General features: G+C 41.5%; 1 protein-coding gene across 1 annotated transcript in view; it reads left to right on the top strand.

The window, feature by feature from the left end:
- The window catches only part of Ush2a (usherin), a 670,292-nt gene that overhangs the window by 50,096 nt on the left and 601,863 nt on the right, over positions 1-18,333 (top strand). The window contains exon 3 of the mRNA XM_032915475.1: positions 3,709-3,841. Coding sequence (XP_032771366.1) covers positions 3,709-3,841 — 133 coding nt within the window. The remainder of the gene's footprint in view (positions 1-3,708; positions 3,842-18,333) is intronic.

An 18,333-nucleotide genomic window follows, 5' to 3' on the forward strand; every position in this document is an offset into this window, starting at 1 on the left:
CATTCAGGTCAAATCCAGCTTGGGTCCTCTAGGTTCCAGGTCCAAACTGCACAGTGTCGTCAGTAATAGGGACTGCCCTTCCCTAGTCAGCCAAGGGTAACATAAGTAACCTGTAACGGTTGGGGTCTCTTGAGCATCCCTGAGCAAGAGCTCAAAAAAAAAAAAATAGCTTCTCATAACCTGGGGTGTTGGGGTTTTTGTTAGACAGTCTATGGATCTTGAAGTGAGTCCTGCTAGCCAGACAGAAAAAAAATTCATTTACTATACATGTAAAATAAATATATTAGTATATATAAAATTTACATATAGACTTAATGTGTTTTCTAGGGTTTTTGAGAATGACAGCATGTAGTCAGCCAAAGCTGGCCTTCAGCTGTGGCGATCCTTCTGCGTTCCTACCACAAGTGCTGGGATTGCAGCTGTACGCCACCAAGCCCTCCTTGTGGTGTCCTTTGAAATATAATTTTTGCTAATCAGGTGTAAGGACAGGAGGATAGCGCATAGAACTCTGCTGCTATTTTTGTGCATACACTCATATGGATAAGGCTAGCCTCTTACAGGGCATATTATTGAACAGCTAAGTAGTGGTTAAAATAGAATAAAGAGCTCCCATGAAATAAAGGCTGGAGAGTGGCTCGTACGTATCTCCATGTGCTTGTGGACCCCTTAAGGGGGTCGGCTTAAAGCCCTCTGCAGATGTGGCTGGATTTGCCAATTTACTCATTCAAAGCACATCAACTTACATGTGTAGGCTGCTCTCATCTGCTCAGGGCCTGAGAATGAGAGGTAGAGGGGGGTTTGTGAGAAGCTTTCTCTTCACAAATCAGAAATCCCATTGTATACATTCTTATTCCCCTCAATAACCAGCGAGGGGGGAGCCCCGGGATGAGCTATTGCAAAAAGGCCACTATTGTCTCCACGGTGTCACTGTGATGGCACTCCAGATCAGAATTGTAAAATAGTTTGGACAATCTTGTAACATAAAACATGGTTCAGAAAACCAAAGATTTAATCTTATTTATAGAAAGATGGTTGGTTGGGGAGGGCTTGGTGTGGGGAGAGCAGCTAGGGATCACCATGAATCATTTTTAAAGGGCCAGGCAAGCGAAACCATCTTCTGGAATTTGCTATGACTGACACGGAATTCTTCTAAGCAGAGGCGTGATGAGTTGATAAAAACAGAAGGTGATGAAGGTCTTGAACAGCAGCAGCGGATACAACGCAGAAAATCAAAAGCGTGCTTTCTATCTGACTCAAAATAAAGGTAGCCCTAAACTTGTAAAAGACAACATTTTTATTTGAATGATATGACAGAGCTGTCACAGGAGTGCTACCTGCTATAAAGAAAGCACAAGAATTATCACCTTTATTAGAGCAGTGGCACCGGGCTTCAGCCATACATTTCTAACTTCTGTCCCTCTGCAGAGACAATTTTCTTTTCTTAAATAAACTGTCATGCTCCTCTTAATATATTGTTGACTCTCTCAAGCTCTGAGAATACTGCTGATATAAAACATGTATATGTTAGATTGGTAATAGTATCTTTAGTGTAACTGACGAGAACAAATGTGTTTCCCTCATGGCTGTGCTAATGTGATAAAGGAAAATTGGCTGTTCATCAGGTTTTGGGCTGGGTAAAGACAGTAGAGATGGAACCACGTTCTTTTTTTATGCATTAATACCACCGGGAACTTTTCTCTGGTTATATTTCATGTAGCCTGCATGTTGTGCAAAGATGCTGTAAAACACCAGATAATGCTACAAATAACAAACTGGAAGAGCCTATATCTTTCATAATGATAACAGTCAAACACCAAATAACAGTAGCCGGCGGAGAAAAATGGGATGCAAGGGGAAAAAAGGCGCGGCGATACTATTCAGTGGAGAGAAATAGATCTGGGCCCATGAGGAGCCGGCTATGACTTTAGGTCTATTTCAGCTTTGTTTAAAATGGACTCTCATACAACCCTGGCTCAGTCTATTTCAAAAAGGACACACTGAAATGAACGAAGTTGGCTAGAAGGAAGAAATACAATGTTGCCCAACTTAGTTGTTGTTGTTGCTCTTGTTAAGGAGATTCATTTTTACCAAGCAGTTTCCTCGCTGACCCCTAGGTTCCTGAGTTTGTTTTCTGAGTGGGGGGCGCTCTGGAAAGGTACGGCAAGAACTCCCATAATAATGGGAAGGTTTCACCTTGCTTCCACGTTGCAAATCCTTTTTAAAACAGAGACAGGGCTGAAAGAGTTTAGAAAGGAAAAGTGGTTGTGGGAGGGAATGGGGTGGTCTTGATCGAAATACACTATATGCATATATAAAACTCTTAAATACCAATAAGTAAATCAAAACCCGTATTGACCCGGTGACTTACGAATAGTCGTAGAGCCACTAGCTCATAGCAGTGTGTGTCTGGTAAAGGCCCACGTGCCCTCTGACCTCACATTGTTCTCTTTACGGTTGGAGTCGGCAGCAGACAAGTGCGCCTGTTTTATCGACGAACCTACAGCAAGCCTAACTCAAACTTCACTATCTGTCAAACTCCATTTTAGAATAACCCTGTTTTAGAATAATTCCCCTGGTTGAGCTTCATTAAAGCATTACACACCAGCCTTTTAATTTCACAATAGCGCACCTCCAATTTCTTTCCCCCTCTCTCTGCCTGTCCCTCCCTCCTTTTTCTCTTTCTGCTCGAGTTGCTTTGCTAACTCGAATGCCTTTAACCGTCAGAGACACGGCAGACAGACAGTTTGGTAGACACTATAGTTGGTGCCGAAACAGCAGTCGGTTTATTCTGAATCCCTGTGCAATCATCAAAGATCGTGCATGACCACAACCAGAAAGGTATTGCCTCCGAAATGGTGACCGATCGGTGATTCGTATCATACTTCCTTTCCACTTCTTTCTGCTGTACCCCAGAAGCCATCAGATTGCAATCAGCGGGCCATATCTGACTGGTCACCCGGTTTTGTGTTTAAACTGACACCTAATCAGGCCGATTTGTTTAAGGACCTTTAATGGCTCCTTTGCCTACATCAGAGATAATGGCACATAAGGAACTATTTAGCCACCACACCAAATTCTTCAACTTGACATACCCTCCGGGGACTTATTGGAAAATTGGCTCTTCTCTGCTATAGATAGCTATTAGAGTGTTTGATTTTTATCAGCTTAGAATGTGATTGCCAAATTTTTAATGTTATTTTATAATGGGAAGGTATATTTAAAAGAAATCAGCTGTAGTCCAGTGACTAAAAAAATGGGTGTTTATGGAGAGCATTTTGCACTAGCGACTCAGGGTATACCCACACATACATCTTGGGTATATCTGGGTTTGCATATCTCTCCCTTATGTATTTATCTGTTTCCAAGTATGGACATGATGTCATTAGCATTCAAAAAATTACACAACCCTTGGAAGGCCCCGGAAGCCTAGCTATCAATCAGCACACACACATAGAACAGCACCATGCAAACCCCATGAGTACCCCAGAACACATCATCGCAGCATGAAAAATCCCAGTGTACAGATCCATATCTGGGTTTGTAACGGGCAGAGATACTGTCCTGCTACTGACATAAGTGCCTCCATTTTCCACCTGAAGGAAGCCGAGAAAGAGCGAAATGCCTTGAAGGAAAGACAGAAAGGCTGTGGGCACGCTGTCCAAGCCAAGGATAAGTTTGTGCCCTCGATGACGGGAATAATTCTTACAGGTGCATGAGACGGAAGTCAGCTTCTTTGTGGACGGTTTGGAGGAGAACAGCACTGCATTCGATACAAGAACTCTCCGCGACTCAATTACAGACTCGGCCCCCAGCACTGTACAAATAGGACAGAGTTTAAACGGTAAGATTTTTGTCTTCACAATTCTATTTCATGTTAGCCAATTGGTCCTGGTTTTGAAAAGCAAACATGTTAATAATATATTCAGATGTATTCATTTCCTAGGGATACTGTAACAAATTTCCACCAATGCATAGTTGAGAATAGGAATTTATTCTTATGTGTTTTGATGCCAGTCACCTGTGATGGGGATCCAGTACTGTGGTTCCTTTTAGATATCTGAGGCGGGTAACTACTCCACACCTCTGTCCTGGTTACAGCCAGCCAACCTGGCCAATCTACCTACCACTGGGCAGTTCCACTCTGCCTTTATTGGTCTCCTCTGTGTATCTCCCTTTATTTCCTTATAAGGAGAGTTGTCATCAAATTAAAGAGCCATCTCATTCAGGGTAAGTTCTACCTCAAGATCCTTAACACTACCCACAAAGACCCTCCTTCTAAGGAGCCACAGTGATAGACATCACATGGACAATCTCTTGAGGGAAACTTTAAAATGAAGACTTCTCTATTCTGATCTCTTTAAAGTAAATGAGAGCTGGGCAGATAGGTCAGTCAGTAAGGGGTCCTAAACTTGTATACCCAACATCGACATTAAAAACATAATCTATGTATGGTGTCCTGAGTCTGAAGTCCCAGCTCAGAATAACAGAGATGGGTAAATGCAGCTCAGTGGCTTCCAGGATCTGTGAGAAACCCTGCCCCTCAAAACGAGCTGGAGTGCTACCAAGGAAGACATCAGATGTCAACCTTTGGCATTCATATGCAAGGAAACATACATAAATAAGTTCACTCCCTAGCCTCACATATATGTGCAACAATATATAACATTTCCCTTTTCAACTCACTGAATATTTATAAAGGTGCTACTAAATGAGAGTCCTAGCATGTTTTGTAGAAACCGAGGCACACTCTTAACATGTACCACGTCAGATCGGGGGCATTTCTATTCCCAACATGTATGGGAACGTACAGATCAAAAGAGAGCTCACCCTAGAATCTCAGAAGAGTAGGAGTCAAAATGGAAATGGTCTTGGAATACCCAACACCATCGCCTCTAGACTTGAAGGTGGAAATAACATATAATGCACGCGCACTACCGGAAAATCCAAACAACGCACAGCTCTGTGAACTAGGAGGACACAATTTAACCTCTCATACGCTCCCAGTCTCTTTTTTTTAACCCATACAGTGAAACGTATGGTGACAAATATACTTTCCCCCAAAGGAAATTATGACACATATGCCTTCACTAAGCTACCTAAAAATAGATCTTTCCTCTCCAGACGTTCGAGATCCACGTGTTGTGTCAATAGCTCTTTCCAGCCCTGTGCTTCCTCATTCAGGGTTTATGTTGCATGCCCTTGTGTAGCCGCTGCATACGTCTAACACAGATGCCTGTGACGAGTCTCTATAGAATTTCTAATGTTTCCAAATTATCAAAAAGCGATTTGACAGAAAATTATGTCTATATCTAATCTAAAGCTAATATATCTATATCTATATCTATCTATCTCTATATATCACACAGATTTTTATCAATATTTGTGTGTATAGGTTAATATTTATATATTATATAGTTTAACAATTATCTGACCGTATGGTGCCTTGATAATCTATACTCTTGTGCTACTTCGCCTAGAGGCACTGTGGATCTCATCTATAAGTGACTATAAAACCAGGAAAAGCTACTCCTGCCCCACTGTGACACCAACTTTAAGATGGTGGTGATGGTGCAGACAGCGGTGTCGTAAGGCTCAGTGCAGCAGTGCGGTGTACAGAATTAGCATGACGGATGCTCACGCACCTGGCATGCACCAGACACCCAGAACTGCTACTTAATTGTCAAAGGAGCAAATGCTCCGCGTGTAGCATGTACTAAATCATGCTGGTGAGTGTGCCTATTGCTAATGTGTGCAATTATTTCCTCAGATACATCCACAGAAGGAGAAGGGCTGGGTTGGAGGATATAGCTCCTTGATATGTTAGGACCCAGCATAAAGGCTGTTCTAATGCATGACAACAGAAAGTTGTGAAGATTCACAACCCTTACTGAAAGGGTATTGTTGCTTTAAACACACGTGTTCATGTGGTGTATGTGTGTGCATATGTTTGTGTGTGTGTGTGTGTGTGTGTGTGTGTGCGTGCATGTGTGTGTTGATACTCGTAAGGATTCTATGAGAAAAATGTTGTTGGGTGTGAGCTGGCCTTTACTAACGTTGACTAGCTTTCCACACTCTCCTCAGTTTTTTTCACCTCATTTGTAGACTCCTTGTCCATGTTAATGTATCTAAATTATACCACGTGATTCCCGCATACTTGGAAAATTCATTAATACGCCTAAGAATATCATGCTGAATGTTTTCTCCGGTGCTTTCAGTGACCTGCTGACTCGGTTCAAGCATTTGGATCTACTATTGAATTCTTTGATGCCTGTCAAAGCAGCCATACGAGGTAGAATGTCAGTCCTGGCAATGCAACTTGATGATGTGTTTGAAGTTTTATTTTTACTAGAATAGACGTGCAGGTGGGGCGGAGTATATGCACTTGTGTGCAGTTGTGCACAGAGACCAGAAGAGGGCATCGGATCCCTAGAAACTGGAGTTAGGGTTGGTTGTGAACAGCCGACTAGGGGAATTGAACTCAGGTCTGCTTGGAAAGCCTAAGCAGTATAAACCACTGAGTCATCTCCCCAGGCCCTGCTTTGTAAGCTTAGGAAATTGTATGCATCTGCATAGCTCTAGGATGAAAATGATCAGCACTAGAGACAGCGTGCTCTGCGTGGATGTGCACAGAATGGTGTCAGGAGAGACGCCCGCCTGCCACTAGAGATGCAGGTTGTCTGTTCTGGAACTAACGTGCAGACACGCAGGGAGCACGCCGACTTCCTGTTACTCAGAGCTATCTCCATGGGACTTAGCCACGTTGTATGTAGAGAAAACATCGCAATCATTAATACTGAGTATTGTGACAGGCTCACAATTTGCCACCATCTTGGCCCTCCCTGACCCTGCCAAATGGCCTGAGGTATATTTTCTGGGGATTTCCACCCACGCGTTGCCATGTCAATGTGCTGTCCTATGAAGCGCCTATTCTAGATGGATTATTTTGGACCAATTTTTGATCGAATACTTTGTCTTTTTCTTATTAGCGTGTGGAAGTTCATTACTCTTTTGAGTGCGTCTTTGATGAATGCATGATTAACAGGCATCATCGTCCAAGCTATAGGTGAGAGTTTCATTGTCTTTAAAGGTAAACGCTGACACATAGTATCACTCCTTTTTAGTAAAGCCCAATTTACAGACCCTTGTTTCATACCTAACATGTTTTATTACTATACCGCGACACACTTGAACGTCATGATGTATGTATTCTTACATTTTATTCTGGAAGCTTCATTATTCCACATCTTTCACTTGGGTCCGCGTCCTATCTAGAATAGATAGATGAACGTGATGTAATAGAGTGGCAAAGCTCCATCGTCTCTCACCTAAACAATTAACATAGAACTCCTTATAGCCATCTGATCGTCTCTGCGTATATTAGGATGGCTTCATTTCTGAACTTTGTCGTCTGTTCTTATGACCCCTGTACATTTGGGTCGACACGTTTAGTCTCAGTTGTTATTGCCTGTATTTCTACGTCTTTCCGGGTCAGTTTTCCGACTCCCTTTTTCTGCCATGGTTGTGTTGCCATTCACTTAAACTTTAAAAGTGGTGTTTCAGTTTCTGTTTACCCTCTATTTAAATCAGAATTATTAAGTTTGGGGCTAGAGAGAAGGGTCCAGGTTAAAAGTACTTACTGCTCTCCCAGGATGTGAGTTGGTTCCCAACACCCACAAGAGTTGGCTCACAACCACCTGGAATTCCAGCTCCAGGAGATCGTATAGTCTCATCTACCTTCTGCATGCTTCTATACATGTCACATTCACACAGCACACACACACACACACACACACACACACACACACACACACAGAGCACACATACCCCACATGCATACATGCATACATGCATACAAACACCACGCTCTGCTCTGTGCTGCAAACGAACTCATGCACATTTAGATGCCTTACACTGGTAAGCACATCCTCCGTGAGGTCATGTATGTAGCAGCTCTGTCATGTCCAGGGTCAGCTTTGCACAGCATTCTTCCCATCACCTGGTTCTTACATTCTTTCTGTTTCCTCTTCCAAGATGTTCTGTAAACAGGGGGAGGAAGTGTTATAAATAGACAGCCTATCAATGGGCACTCATCATTGCTTATTCTTAACATTTTGAACAATTGCGAGTTTCTACATTAACCAATACTTTCTGGAAGCTGTGCTGACCAAGACTGAAAGCAGCCCCAACCTATGAGATAAACAAACTATTTAGAAGGGAATTTGACAACAATGTTGGTTAGCAAGACAACATCAATAGGTTCTCTACCAAAGAAACTGTGGCTTCCTTAGTCATGGGCCTTATAAGACCAGGTATGAATTCCCTCTCATAGATCAGGCTCCCCTTGTGTATTTAGGAGGGAGATGTAGAGTTCATTGAGAGGAGGGGAGGGGAGGAGAAGGGAGGGTCTGAGGAAGAGCTGGGCTGTGGAAATGACTATGATAATTGTATATATAAAAAGTTAAAAATCATTTCAATTTGTATATACTCTTGAATCTGATTGACACAGGAAAAGTAAACTCAGTAGTGGATGTTTTCAGAAACTTGGTTTCAATAATTAGCACATTGGGAAGAAATCCAGTCCTCTGCACACAGAAAGTTTGAGTAGCACGTTTAAACCCCGTGAACCTTATTAGGTATTTAACCCCCACTGGTGTCTCTAAAAGTCTTTCCTCACATTAAGTATTGCTAAGAGTGTTTGTGGGCACTATAAATTTGTCTCCTTTGCACTGTGGGGCTAAAATGACTTGACTCTGTTCTACTTCAGCGCACTAAATGCTGAAGTGATGCTTCAGAAGGCCATTCCAATCTGAAAATGATATTTATTTTTTTTTAAACTCCATGAAAAGGAGTTTTTAACCTATGATTAAAACACAAGCAGCAGGAAATGGTTTCTCACAAATATCTAGTTTTTATTAATTCTTTGTTCACTCACTTTATGGACATTCAGGGGCTGGGAGGAGGCGAGGATGTTTTTAATGTCTAGCCGTACTCCATCAGCCTATAGGTATGATGGTACCTACTGTATCTTTTCTCTAATTAGAGATGGCATGTGGCCTGGTTCATTACTTCTGCCTAATGAGCCAGGCTCCCTGCCACCTCTCTAATCAAAAAAGAGATAGGTACAGAATGTTCCTATGGACTTTCTATAAATCATTTTATTTCTCTTGCTTTCACCATTTTTTTAATAAAAAAAATTAAGTCACCATTCACCATAGTTTTGTCCATATCCAAGATGGCTTTGTTCAGAGGGGACAGTTATGCAAAACATCTCTGCCAGCTAAATTAAAGGTACTGTCATGCAGGACTAGGCTAACTGCCTCTGCTTTCTGTAGACTGCCTCTGACATAGGACTGTCCAGCGGGACCTATAGCACATTGAAAAGTGTGTTTATTGGTCCTCCTGCCTCCTTCCTGTCCTAGCTGATGATAACTTCTCACATGAGTATTGACTGCCATGGAGTTGCTCCCGAGTCATGTCTGTATTGTCATTAATTGTTCTGGGGCACATTTAGGAAATTAATAGATAAAAGGAATGCTTTCCATTGGACATGCCCCTATGCATATTAGTGTGGTAACTTGGTTTGATCAGACTGCCTTTCAAATATGAAAGAGACCATCCGTATTGTGCACACTTTTTTCTGCTGCTGTGTTAAATCACGGTGACCAAGGCACCTCAGAGAAGAAAGGTTATTTAGGATTACTGTCTCAGAGAATTGGAACCCATCCTGGCAAAGTGAAGGAAGAGATGAGGGCTTCCATCTTGAACTGCAAGCATGAGACTGAGAGGGCAAACTCATAATGGGGCTAGTCTTTAAACTCTCAGATCCTTCCGCCAGTGACACACTTCTTCTAGCAAAGTTGTACCTCCTAAGCCTCCTCAAACAGCACTGCCACCTGGAGAGCAAGTACGAAATGCTGGAAACTCCAGGGACATTTTCACTCAAGCCATCATACGTATCCACCAAGGTCCGACTGCACCTCCTAAGGATATATTCTTTCCGTTATCGAGTTAGCTCCATGGTTCCAGCATGTCTCCAGCCTTAGAGAGTTAAAGCGGCAAACATGTATTTACAATGAGCTCCATGGATCATAACAGCTCCTTAAATATTGGATTCAAAATTACAGAGCCATGTGAGTCACCATTTCTCTGAGCTATTTCGGAAGAGATTTATAAATAAATATTCTGTTTCCTATCGAGATATTCACTTTCCTCTCCAGGTGAGGAATGCCTTGGTAGGTATTTAAGTGGGCAACTCTTTCTTCAGAAGATTGTTGGCCATGAGGTGTTAACGAGCATTTGTTGAGTGTTTATGAAAGCTGATGCTGGGGAAGATGGCCCAAGCTCACCCAGTGCCTTTTACTTTGTGTCTGCCGCTTTGGTGTATCTGAACTCAGCGCTCTTGACTGGAGAAGGGGTGCAGCAGGGAGGTTTTCAAAGTTTCACGATTTTAACCTTAAGTATGCTAGGAAATTCACTTTCTTTAGTTCTCCCATGGTTTTTGCTAATCTTGAGAACATTTTGAGAATTACATTAAAAATAATAAATGGAAAAAATATGAATCCATGAAAGAATGAAGAGAGAGGTAAATGTTGTGGAAAAAAAATAAGGCACATGAGAACATGAGGTTGCTATGCCAGCGCAAGGATCTGAGTTTGCTATCCAGGATCCAAATAAGAGGTCGCAGTGCCGTGTGGACCTGTAAGCCACACTAGTGTTAGGAAGAGAGACAGGGAGACAGGATCATACTAGTCTATTGGCAAGCTCTAGGTCAGGGAGAGATCAAAAAACTAAACCAGAGCTCCTGGGGACAAAACTACCAACCATGGAGGGACCCATGGCTCCAGCCACATATGTAAGAGAGGATGGCATTGTCTGGCATCAATGGGAGGAGAGGCCCTTGGTCCTGTGAAGGCTCATTCCTCAGGGGAATGTCAGGGTGTTGAGATAGGAGTGGGTGGGTGGGAGTGGGAACATCTTCACAGAAGCAGGGGAGGGGAGAAGGGGGAGAAGGGGGAAAGGAAATAACATTTGAAATGTAAATCCATAAAATAATCCAATACAAAAAGAAAAAAGTAAAACCAAAACAAAACGAAAAACAGCAAAAACAAAAAAGAAAATCACACAAACAAAAAACCCAAGACAGATAACCCATGACTGCCCTTTGACCTCTAAATGAATACACTCATGTGAACAAACGTGCATGCATACACTCACACATATAAAAAAAGAACAAAGACATATAGACGCTTAGGAGGTCCAAGTTAAATACAAAATTGACTGCAGTTCATTGCACGAAAGTGGTCTAACTGGAGTTTCAGAACAAATAGGCAGTTGCGTTCTAAGAGATACGGGGTGTAGGATTTGCAGCCATGTTGGATAAGAAGTACTGATTAAGAGCCAGTGGGAGCTATGTAATCACGAGTTAGTAGAACAAAGGCAAGCATTTTATACTCTTGTAACTTGAGACCTACTGGCATGATGATATGTCAACAAATGTGAATGGAAGGTATTGAGATATCTGACTAATTCACTTAAAATTAAAATTTATTCAATGCTTATCATTTTATTGTTTGGCAAAGGATGAAAGGAAAAGAAAAACTGCCAAGATAACATTATTGTGGGACAGAGCTCAGCCACCAAAAAAAGAACAAAAGTTAAATGGTGGGCTTAATCAAAACATACTGATTTGGGGACATAAAGAATATAATCACACAATGGCTTGAATCTGTTCTTTAAAAAAAAAAATGCTCATTGTAGAGTTCAAGAAGCAGAGGCCTGGAATAGTGACAGTGTTCAAAGAGAAGCTGGTTGAACAAACATAGTCCATCCCTATAACGTAGAATGAACAGCATTGTGAGGAAAGAGACCTAACCTGTGTATAGCCATGCAAGGGCTACATGTGTTGTTCCCTGAGAGAGGCAGGGGTGTGTGGAATAATCGCTAGCCTATATGTCGCTGAAGCACAGATATTAAATGTCTGGACAGACATTTGCCAAAGCATATTTCAAATGCTAACAGAGCTCCTCTCTGTGTAGGATTTAATGTGTGATCAACACACATTGCTTAATAGTGCTGGTGAGCTTGCTTTCAATATTCTACATGCTTAAAGTATTTTTAAATTTTGGATGAGAGTGACCAATATCATCACTTCATGGAGTATGGTCTGTGAACATAACCACCTGTTGTTTCATAGATACTTGATTTTCATAGCATAGAAAGTGATCTTGGGCCTTTTACATATTAAGATTTCATACAGGGTGTGTGATATTTGGAAAAACTGTCCTCTCCAGACATTTAGATCTTTGTATAAACATTACAACTTCCAAAATAATTATGAGATATGAGCCTTAGAATCAGACAGATTGGGGGTTGACCCCCAACTCTGCCTCTCAGCACTGAGAAGGTGGAAGCTGAGTGTTGTCAGGAAGTGAGGTGATTACCAGCTGTAGAGCATGCTTGAAACAAACAGGCCTAGAGTAAGGGAAAATGGGGGAGAGGGGAGGAGAGTGAGAAAAGGGGAGAGAGATAGATGGTGGGGGGACACAGAGACAGGGAGAGAGACATAGACAAGGAGAGAGAGAGAGGGAGAGACAGATAGACAGAGAGACACACAGAAAGAGACAGAGAGAGACAGACAGAGAGAGGTAGAGAGAGACAGAGTCAGAGAGAAGAGAGAGACAGAGACAGGAAGAGACAGAGAAAGACAGAGACAGGGAGAGACAGAGAGAAGGAGGGAAAGAAAGGGAGGGAGGGAGAAAAAGGGGAGAGAGAGAGAAAGAGGAGGGAGGGAGAGTTTGATATTACAACCACTAAAAGAGAAAAATTAAGTTAAAATACAATTAAAAGAAAATTAATGTATTGAGAAAAAAGGAAAGGGGCAATCAGATCTCTCTACCAAGCAATGGGTAAATGAAGGAAATAATATTTAATTTAAAAGAAGAAAAGAAAAAGCAATAAAGGAATGAAAGAAAAAAGGAAAGGAGAAACACTGAACAGTGCACTGGAGGTAAACACTCATCCCCTCTGTGGGTCTGCCCTGCCCCTGCAGTTACAGGCCCTGGGCAGCACAGGAAAGGTAGGTGTCTGCCCCTTGTTTCTGGGTGCACACAAACATACAGTTGTGTTAGTGACAAGGCTTGGGACTGAGCGCTCATTCAGCGTCTTACAGTGCAGACTAGAACCTTTCGCAGAACAAAACCAAGTTCTGTGGCCGAAGCAAACTCTAGGTACTTTGGATCCAGAAGTTTTGGATGCTTTTGTGAGTATCTGGGTCCCGGGTAACCGTGGATTCCTCAAGGAAGGCAGAGCAACAATTGCAATGTATGGAGTGGACGCAGAACATCCTAGGTGCCCGTAGCCCAGGATCTTCATGTCTTTTAATAGTTTCTTTTAATTTTGATATTATACTACTATAATTACATCATTTCTCCTTTTCCCTTTCTCTTTCCTAGCCTTCCCACATACCTCTCGTTCCCTCAGAAACCAGTCGCCTCTTCTTTCACTGTTCTTCCAGTTGTGTGTGTGCATATGTGCATGTGTGTGTGTGTGTGTGTGTGTGTGTGTGTGTGTGTGTGTGTGTGTGTGTGTGTATGTTCCTAAATATCACCTGCTCAGTCTGTACAATGTTCCCTGCATGTGTGTTCTCAGGACTGACCCTTGGATATGGGACAACCAACTGGTGTGCTGTCCCCTGTGTAAGACGATGTCTCCCCCTCTCAGAATTCCTTAGTTACATGGACTTCTTTGGCGTCGGTCCTGTCTCTGTTCATGGAGCATCTGCTCAGACTCCCACTTCCTTTCAGCTGCTCTAGAGAGCTGGTCTTAAAGGGACAGTGAGCTCAACTGCACTGTGTGTCTCTGTATTGGCTTCTCCTCTGTGGCTGTAATTAAAGACTCTGACCAAGGCTACTTAAGGGAGAAGGTTCATTTTAGGTTACAATCCTTAGGTGGTCTATGTTCAGCATGGCAGGACGTCTATGACAGCAGAATGACGAGTCTGATTTAGCTCGTCTGTTTGTGGTCAGTGAGAGCAGGAAGTGGGGCCAGTCTATAAACCCGAAGCCTACCCCAGTTACCTACTTTGTCTCACAGAGCTCCACAGCATCCCCCAGCAGCACTGTGATCTGGGAGAGGTCAAGTACATGAGCTTTTGGGGACTATTTCTCATTCAAACCTACAGGTTCATGCAGAGGTGGGGTGAGGGTGAGGCTACTGTCCCAGAAAGTAACTGTGACAGGATGGAATTCCACAAAAGGAATTCGAAAGGATGGCTTTCCCAAGGATGGGTGAATTCCAAAAAAAACAGAGGGAAAACAGCTGGATAGAGTTAAGAAAGTCCAGTCAGGAATAAGATCAATACTGAGATGGAGTCTGAAGAAATAGGACTCTTTAAGCTGAAAAGTTTAACCAGTGGGAATTGTATAAAAAAAATTCGCTTTTACATTAGATTAGGTTGGAAGCTTGCAAATGAAATTGATGACCTAGAACACTTGTGAGGGCTGCGGGGGAGGGGCTGTGTCAGCAGGAGGAGTACGGGGGAGGGAGGACATATGACCAAAATACAATGTATCAAATTCTCAAAGTAGTAACAAAAAAAATAAAAATAAAAACATCAGCGATCTCCAATATAGTTCTCATGTTTTTATTTTTCTTGTGTGCATGCATACACGCATGCGTGAGTGTGTGTGCGCGCGTGTGCATGCTGTGTGTGTACCCATGCACCTGTGTGCATGGGGTCAGCTTGTTGTCGTTCCTCAGCAGCTATGCACACGGTGGTTTTGAAATGGGAACCTGAGGCAGATGGAGAGGGTTGGGCTGCTAGCTGACAGTCTGGCTGCTGTCTCTCGGCCTCCCCAATACATCACCCTGTCTGGTGATTTTATGGTCCTGCATCAAGCTAAGTTCCTCATCTTTGTGTGCCAAGTGCTTTGGGGACAGAGCGCTCTCTGAGCCCCTGGTTTCAATGAGCTTCCTCCAGATGCCTCACTGAACTGGTAGGGGCCCAGTCGCCAGGACAGTGAGATGACACATGGGTGGCTCTGACTTGCAGGAAAGCACCGGAGCTTAGGCTTCCCAAAGCAGCAACTTCAGTGTGACCTTCCAAGATAGCTGCCATCAGAGCAGGGCACTTTTGCCTTTTATTTGAGGAACACAGAACTCTTTTTACATGCCAGCATGCTGTGCAGTCCCAAGGTCAGACTAAAGCAGCCCGCCTTGCTGTTGTCTTACTGCTCTCCGCAGTTTTGCTGACTGCATCTTCCCTTTTCCCCCACTCTCACCAGCGAGCACCCCGGCGCGCACCCCTCCCCTTTGGCAGGATCTGAGCCACCCCTCACTCCTGCCTAATGCGTTATTTCTTAAGTCTTTCTCTAATAGCAGCGTCTCTGGTTCTCTCCAAGTCTCAGTCCATTACTACAGTTTCCCAGTCACCACTAAGAAGCTGTTTTCCTAGCTGGTTTGAATTCCCAGCTGTGGAACAGCTGGAGAGAACCGCTGCATCTCCTCAGCCATCTTGGCTCGCCCTGGACTAGCTACTATGTCATATATCTGTACCTTTTAAAAGAAACTCTTTCACATCATGGCAAAATAAGTATCATCTACTGTTTTATTTTCCCATAATGTTAATTTCTGGGCTATGTGTGATATAAAGATTGAACTTAAAGTGATTTTATTGGTACACGTTGTCCCTTTGATTTTTTTTTCGTTTTTTGTTGAATATCCATGAATTTCTTCCTGATTGTTAAGTCACCTTGATCTGCCACTCTAGTTTTACGGTTGTGTACTTCCTGTTTGTTTCAGAGGTCAAATTAATCAACTTCTTGTCAAAAGTGGTAGCATTTGATTGTATATTGATGTCTCAGAGTTTGTTCTTGTTCTGATGTTTCTTATCAGTATTCTTCAAACAACAGTTCTTAGATTCCATTTCCCCAAATGCACTTTAGGATCCCCTTTCATAATAATTATCTAATGGGAATTTTATTAAAATATAATTCAAATTATATTAAAGTATATGAAGGACTTATGTTGTTATTATATTGAATATCTGCATCTTTTACCAGGGTATATGATTCTATTTAGGTATCCTTTTGAAAAATTATTTGTTTTTATTTTTAAGTGTGTGTGTGTGTGTGTGTGTGTGTGTGTGTGTGTGTGTGTGCGCGTGCACTTCCTGGGGAGGTCAGTAGTGGGATTTCCTGGGTCTGGGTTTAAAGGATATTATAAGCCAACCAACATGAATGCTGGGAAGAGACCTAGGCTCCTTACAAATCAGCACATGCTGTTAACCTTTGACTGTATTTCCAGTCCCTTAATTAGGTCTTCTTCAGTGTGTTTTGGTAGATTTCTGCATAAAAGCAATTAATGTATTTTGTTTATCCCATGTGATTTAATGTTTTAATTTCTTCATAAAAAATATTCTTCATACCACAGTTCCTATTATATTTTAAATAAGAACATATTATGGGGTTTTGTATGCCATTTTTTAAAAAAGATTTATTTATTATATATAGGTACGCTGTAGCTGTCTTCAGACACACCAGAAGAGGGCATCGGATCCCATTACAGATGGTTGTGAGCCACCATGTGGTTGCTGGGATTTGAACTCAGGACCTCGGGAAGAGCAATCAGTGCTCTTAACCACTGGGCACCCCAACCCTTGTACGTCATTCTTATTGCCATCCCCATTTTAAAACTTTCATTAGTTCTAGTATTTTAGTTCTAGACTTGTGGCTTTTCTATATAGAAAACCATGTAAGAGAAATAACACACTTGTTCCATTTTTACTTCTTTAACTTTTGAGTTTCTTATAATTATGGAATGTGGATTTTTTTAATTTAAAAATTTGAGACAAGGTCTTGTTCTTTAATCAAAGCTTTCCTGTAACTTATTGTACAGTCCAGGTAGGTTATAAATTCATAATAATCTTCCTGCTTCCACTCCCCTAGTTCCAGGGTCATAGGTGTGAGCTCTCAAACCCAGCTAAGAATTCGTGTACAGCATTGAAAAGAATAGATAGACCAAGTGTCTTCAGACTGCTATTGTTTGATGGAAAGCCTTCCAATTTTCCTATTAAAAAAGACCATCATGGTGTCTTCATAAGAAATTTAGTATTTATTGCTGGCTGCTTAAGGTTTTGTTGTTTGCATGTGAACTTTTAAAACATGACAGCTAGGGTGTTGACATCTGACATTTTCACTGATGGTTACACTGACACTGGGTCTGTACTGTCTCAGTCTTGCCCTGATACAACTTAAGTCATTTCACCACTTCCTTGTTATGGGTATGTTTCACCTACAGACTGAGGGAGCAACAAAACCTGGAAACACTGTCTCCAGGAAGACTGAAATTACTACTGTTATGAATATCAGCACATAGTAATTAATAATAATAATAATAATAATAATAATAATAATAATAATAATAATAATAATGTTCACAAAATGCTTAACATTACTCAACATTCTAATATATTATCCTGATGGGTGCCCATTTATTCTGCTATTTCTCTCCTTTCTTTTTTGAGCCTGGGCACTGTAGACATTTCATGTCTATAAGACATTCAGAATCCTTAATCTTCCACCTGGCTTCTAAGTAAATCTTTATCAGTTCACGAGAATTTCTCAGGAAATCTGTCAAGGAAATCTAATGTTACAACTATATCTCTCTGTGTCTGATCATTCTGTTGTTGTTATATGTAAGAAAACCTTTGCCTACATGAAGGCTACATCATTTCCCTATGATTTATTGTAAATGTGTTGTAGCTTAGAAATTAACCTTGCTGTCTTTATCCAGCTGAGCTGATGCACGTGGTAGATGATGGAGGTTAAGGTGCTTCAATATTTGAAACATAATTTAACAGTTCCAGTACCATTCAGAAGATTATTATTTTTCAATTTAACTTGCTTTGCTACTTTGTAAAAACGCAGTTCGTCTCATTTGATTTCCGGATATCGCCTGTACTAGGTAGATAACATACTTCATTTTTACATATTGATTTCTCATCTTGTGAATTGAGTCGTGTTATTTTCTATAAAATATTTAAATGAGTTTCTTAGAATTGTTCTATATATGTGAGGCACTCTTACTTTTCCAGTGGGGAAGACTAATACCACCATGAATGTAGAATGACATTGTTTATATATATATATATATATATATATATATATATATATATATATAATATGTATGTATGTATGTATGTATGTATGTATGTTGTAGCTATATGGAAAGATTTAGCCATTCACCATTAATTATGATGTGGTCTGCTGACATTTTAGAGTTGATTAACTATCAGAAAATATTTTCTTTCAAAGTGCTTGGATTAGTCTTATAATC

The sequence above is a fragment of the Rattus rattus genome, chromosome 10 (genome assembly GCF_011064425.1).
Source record: "Rattus rattus isolate New Zealand chromosome 10, Rrattus_CSIRO_v1, whole genome shotgun sequence".
NCBI classification, from domain to species: Eukaryota; Metazoa; Chordata; class Mammalia; order Rodentia; family Muridae; genus Rattus; species Rattus rattus.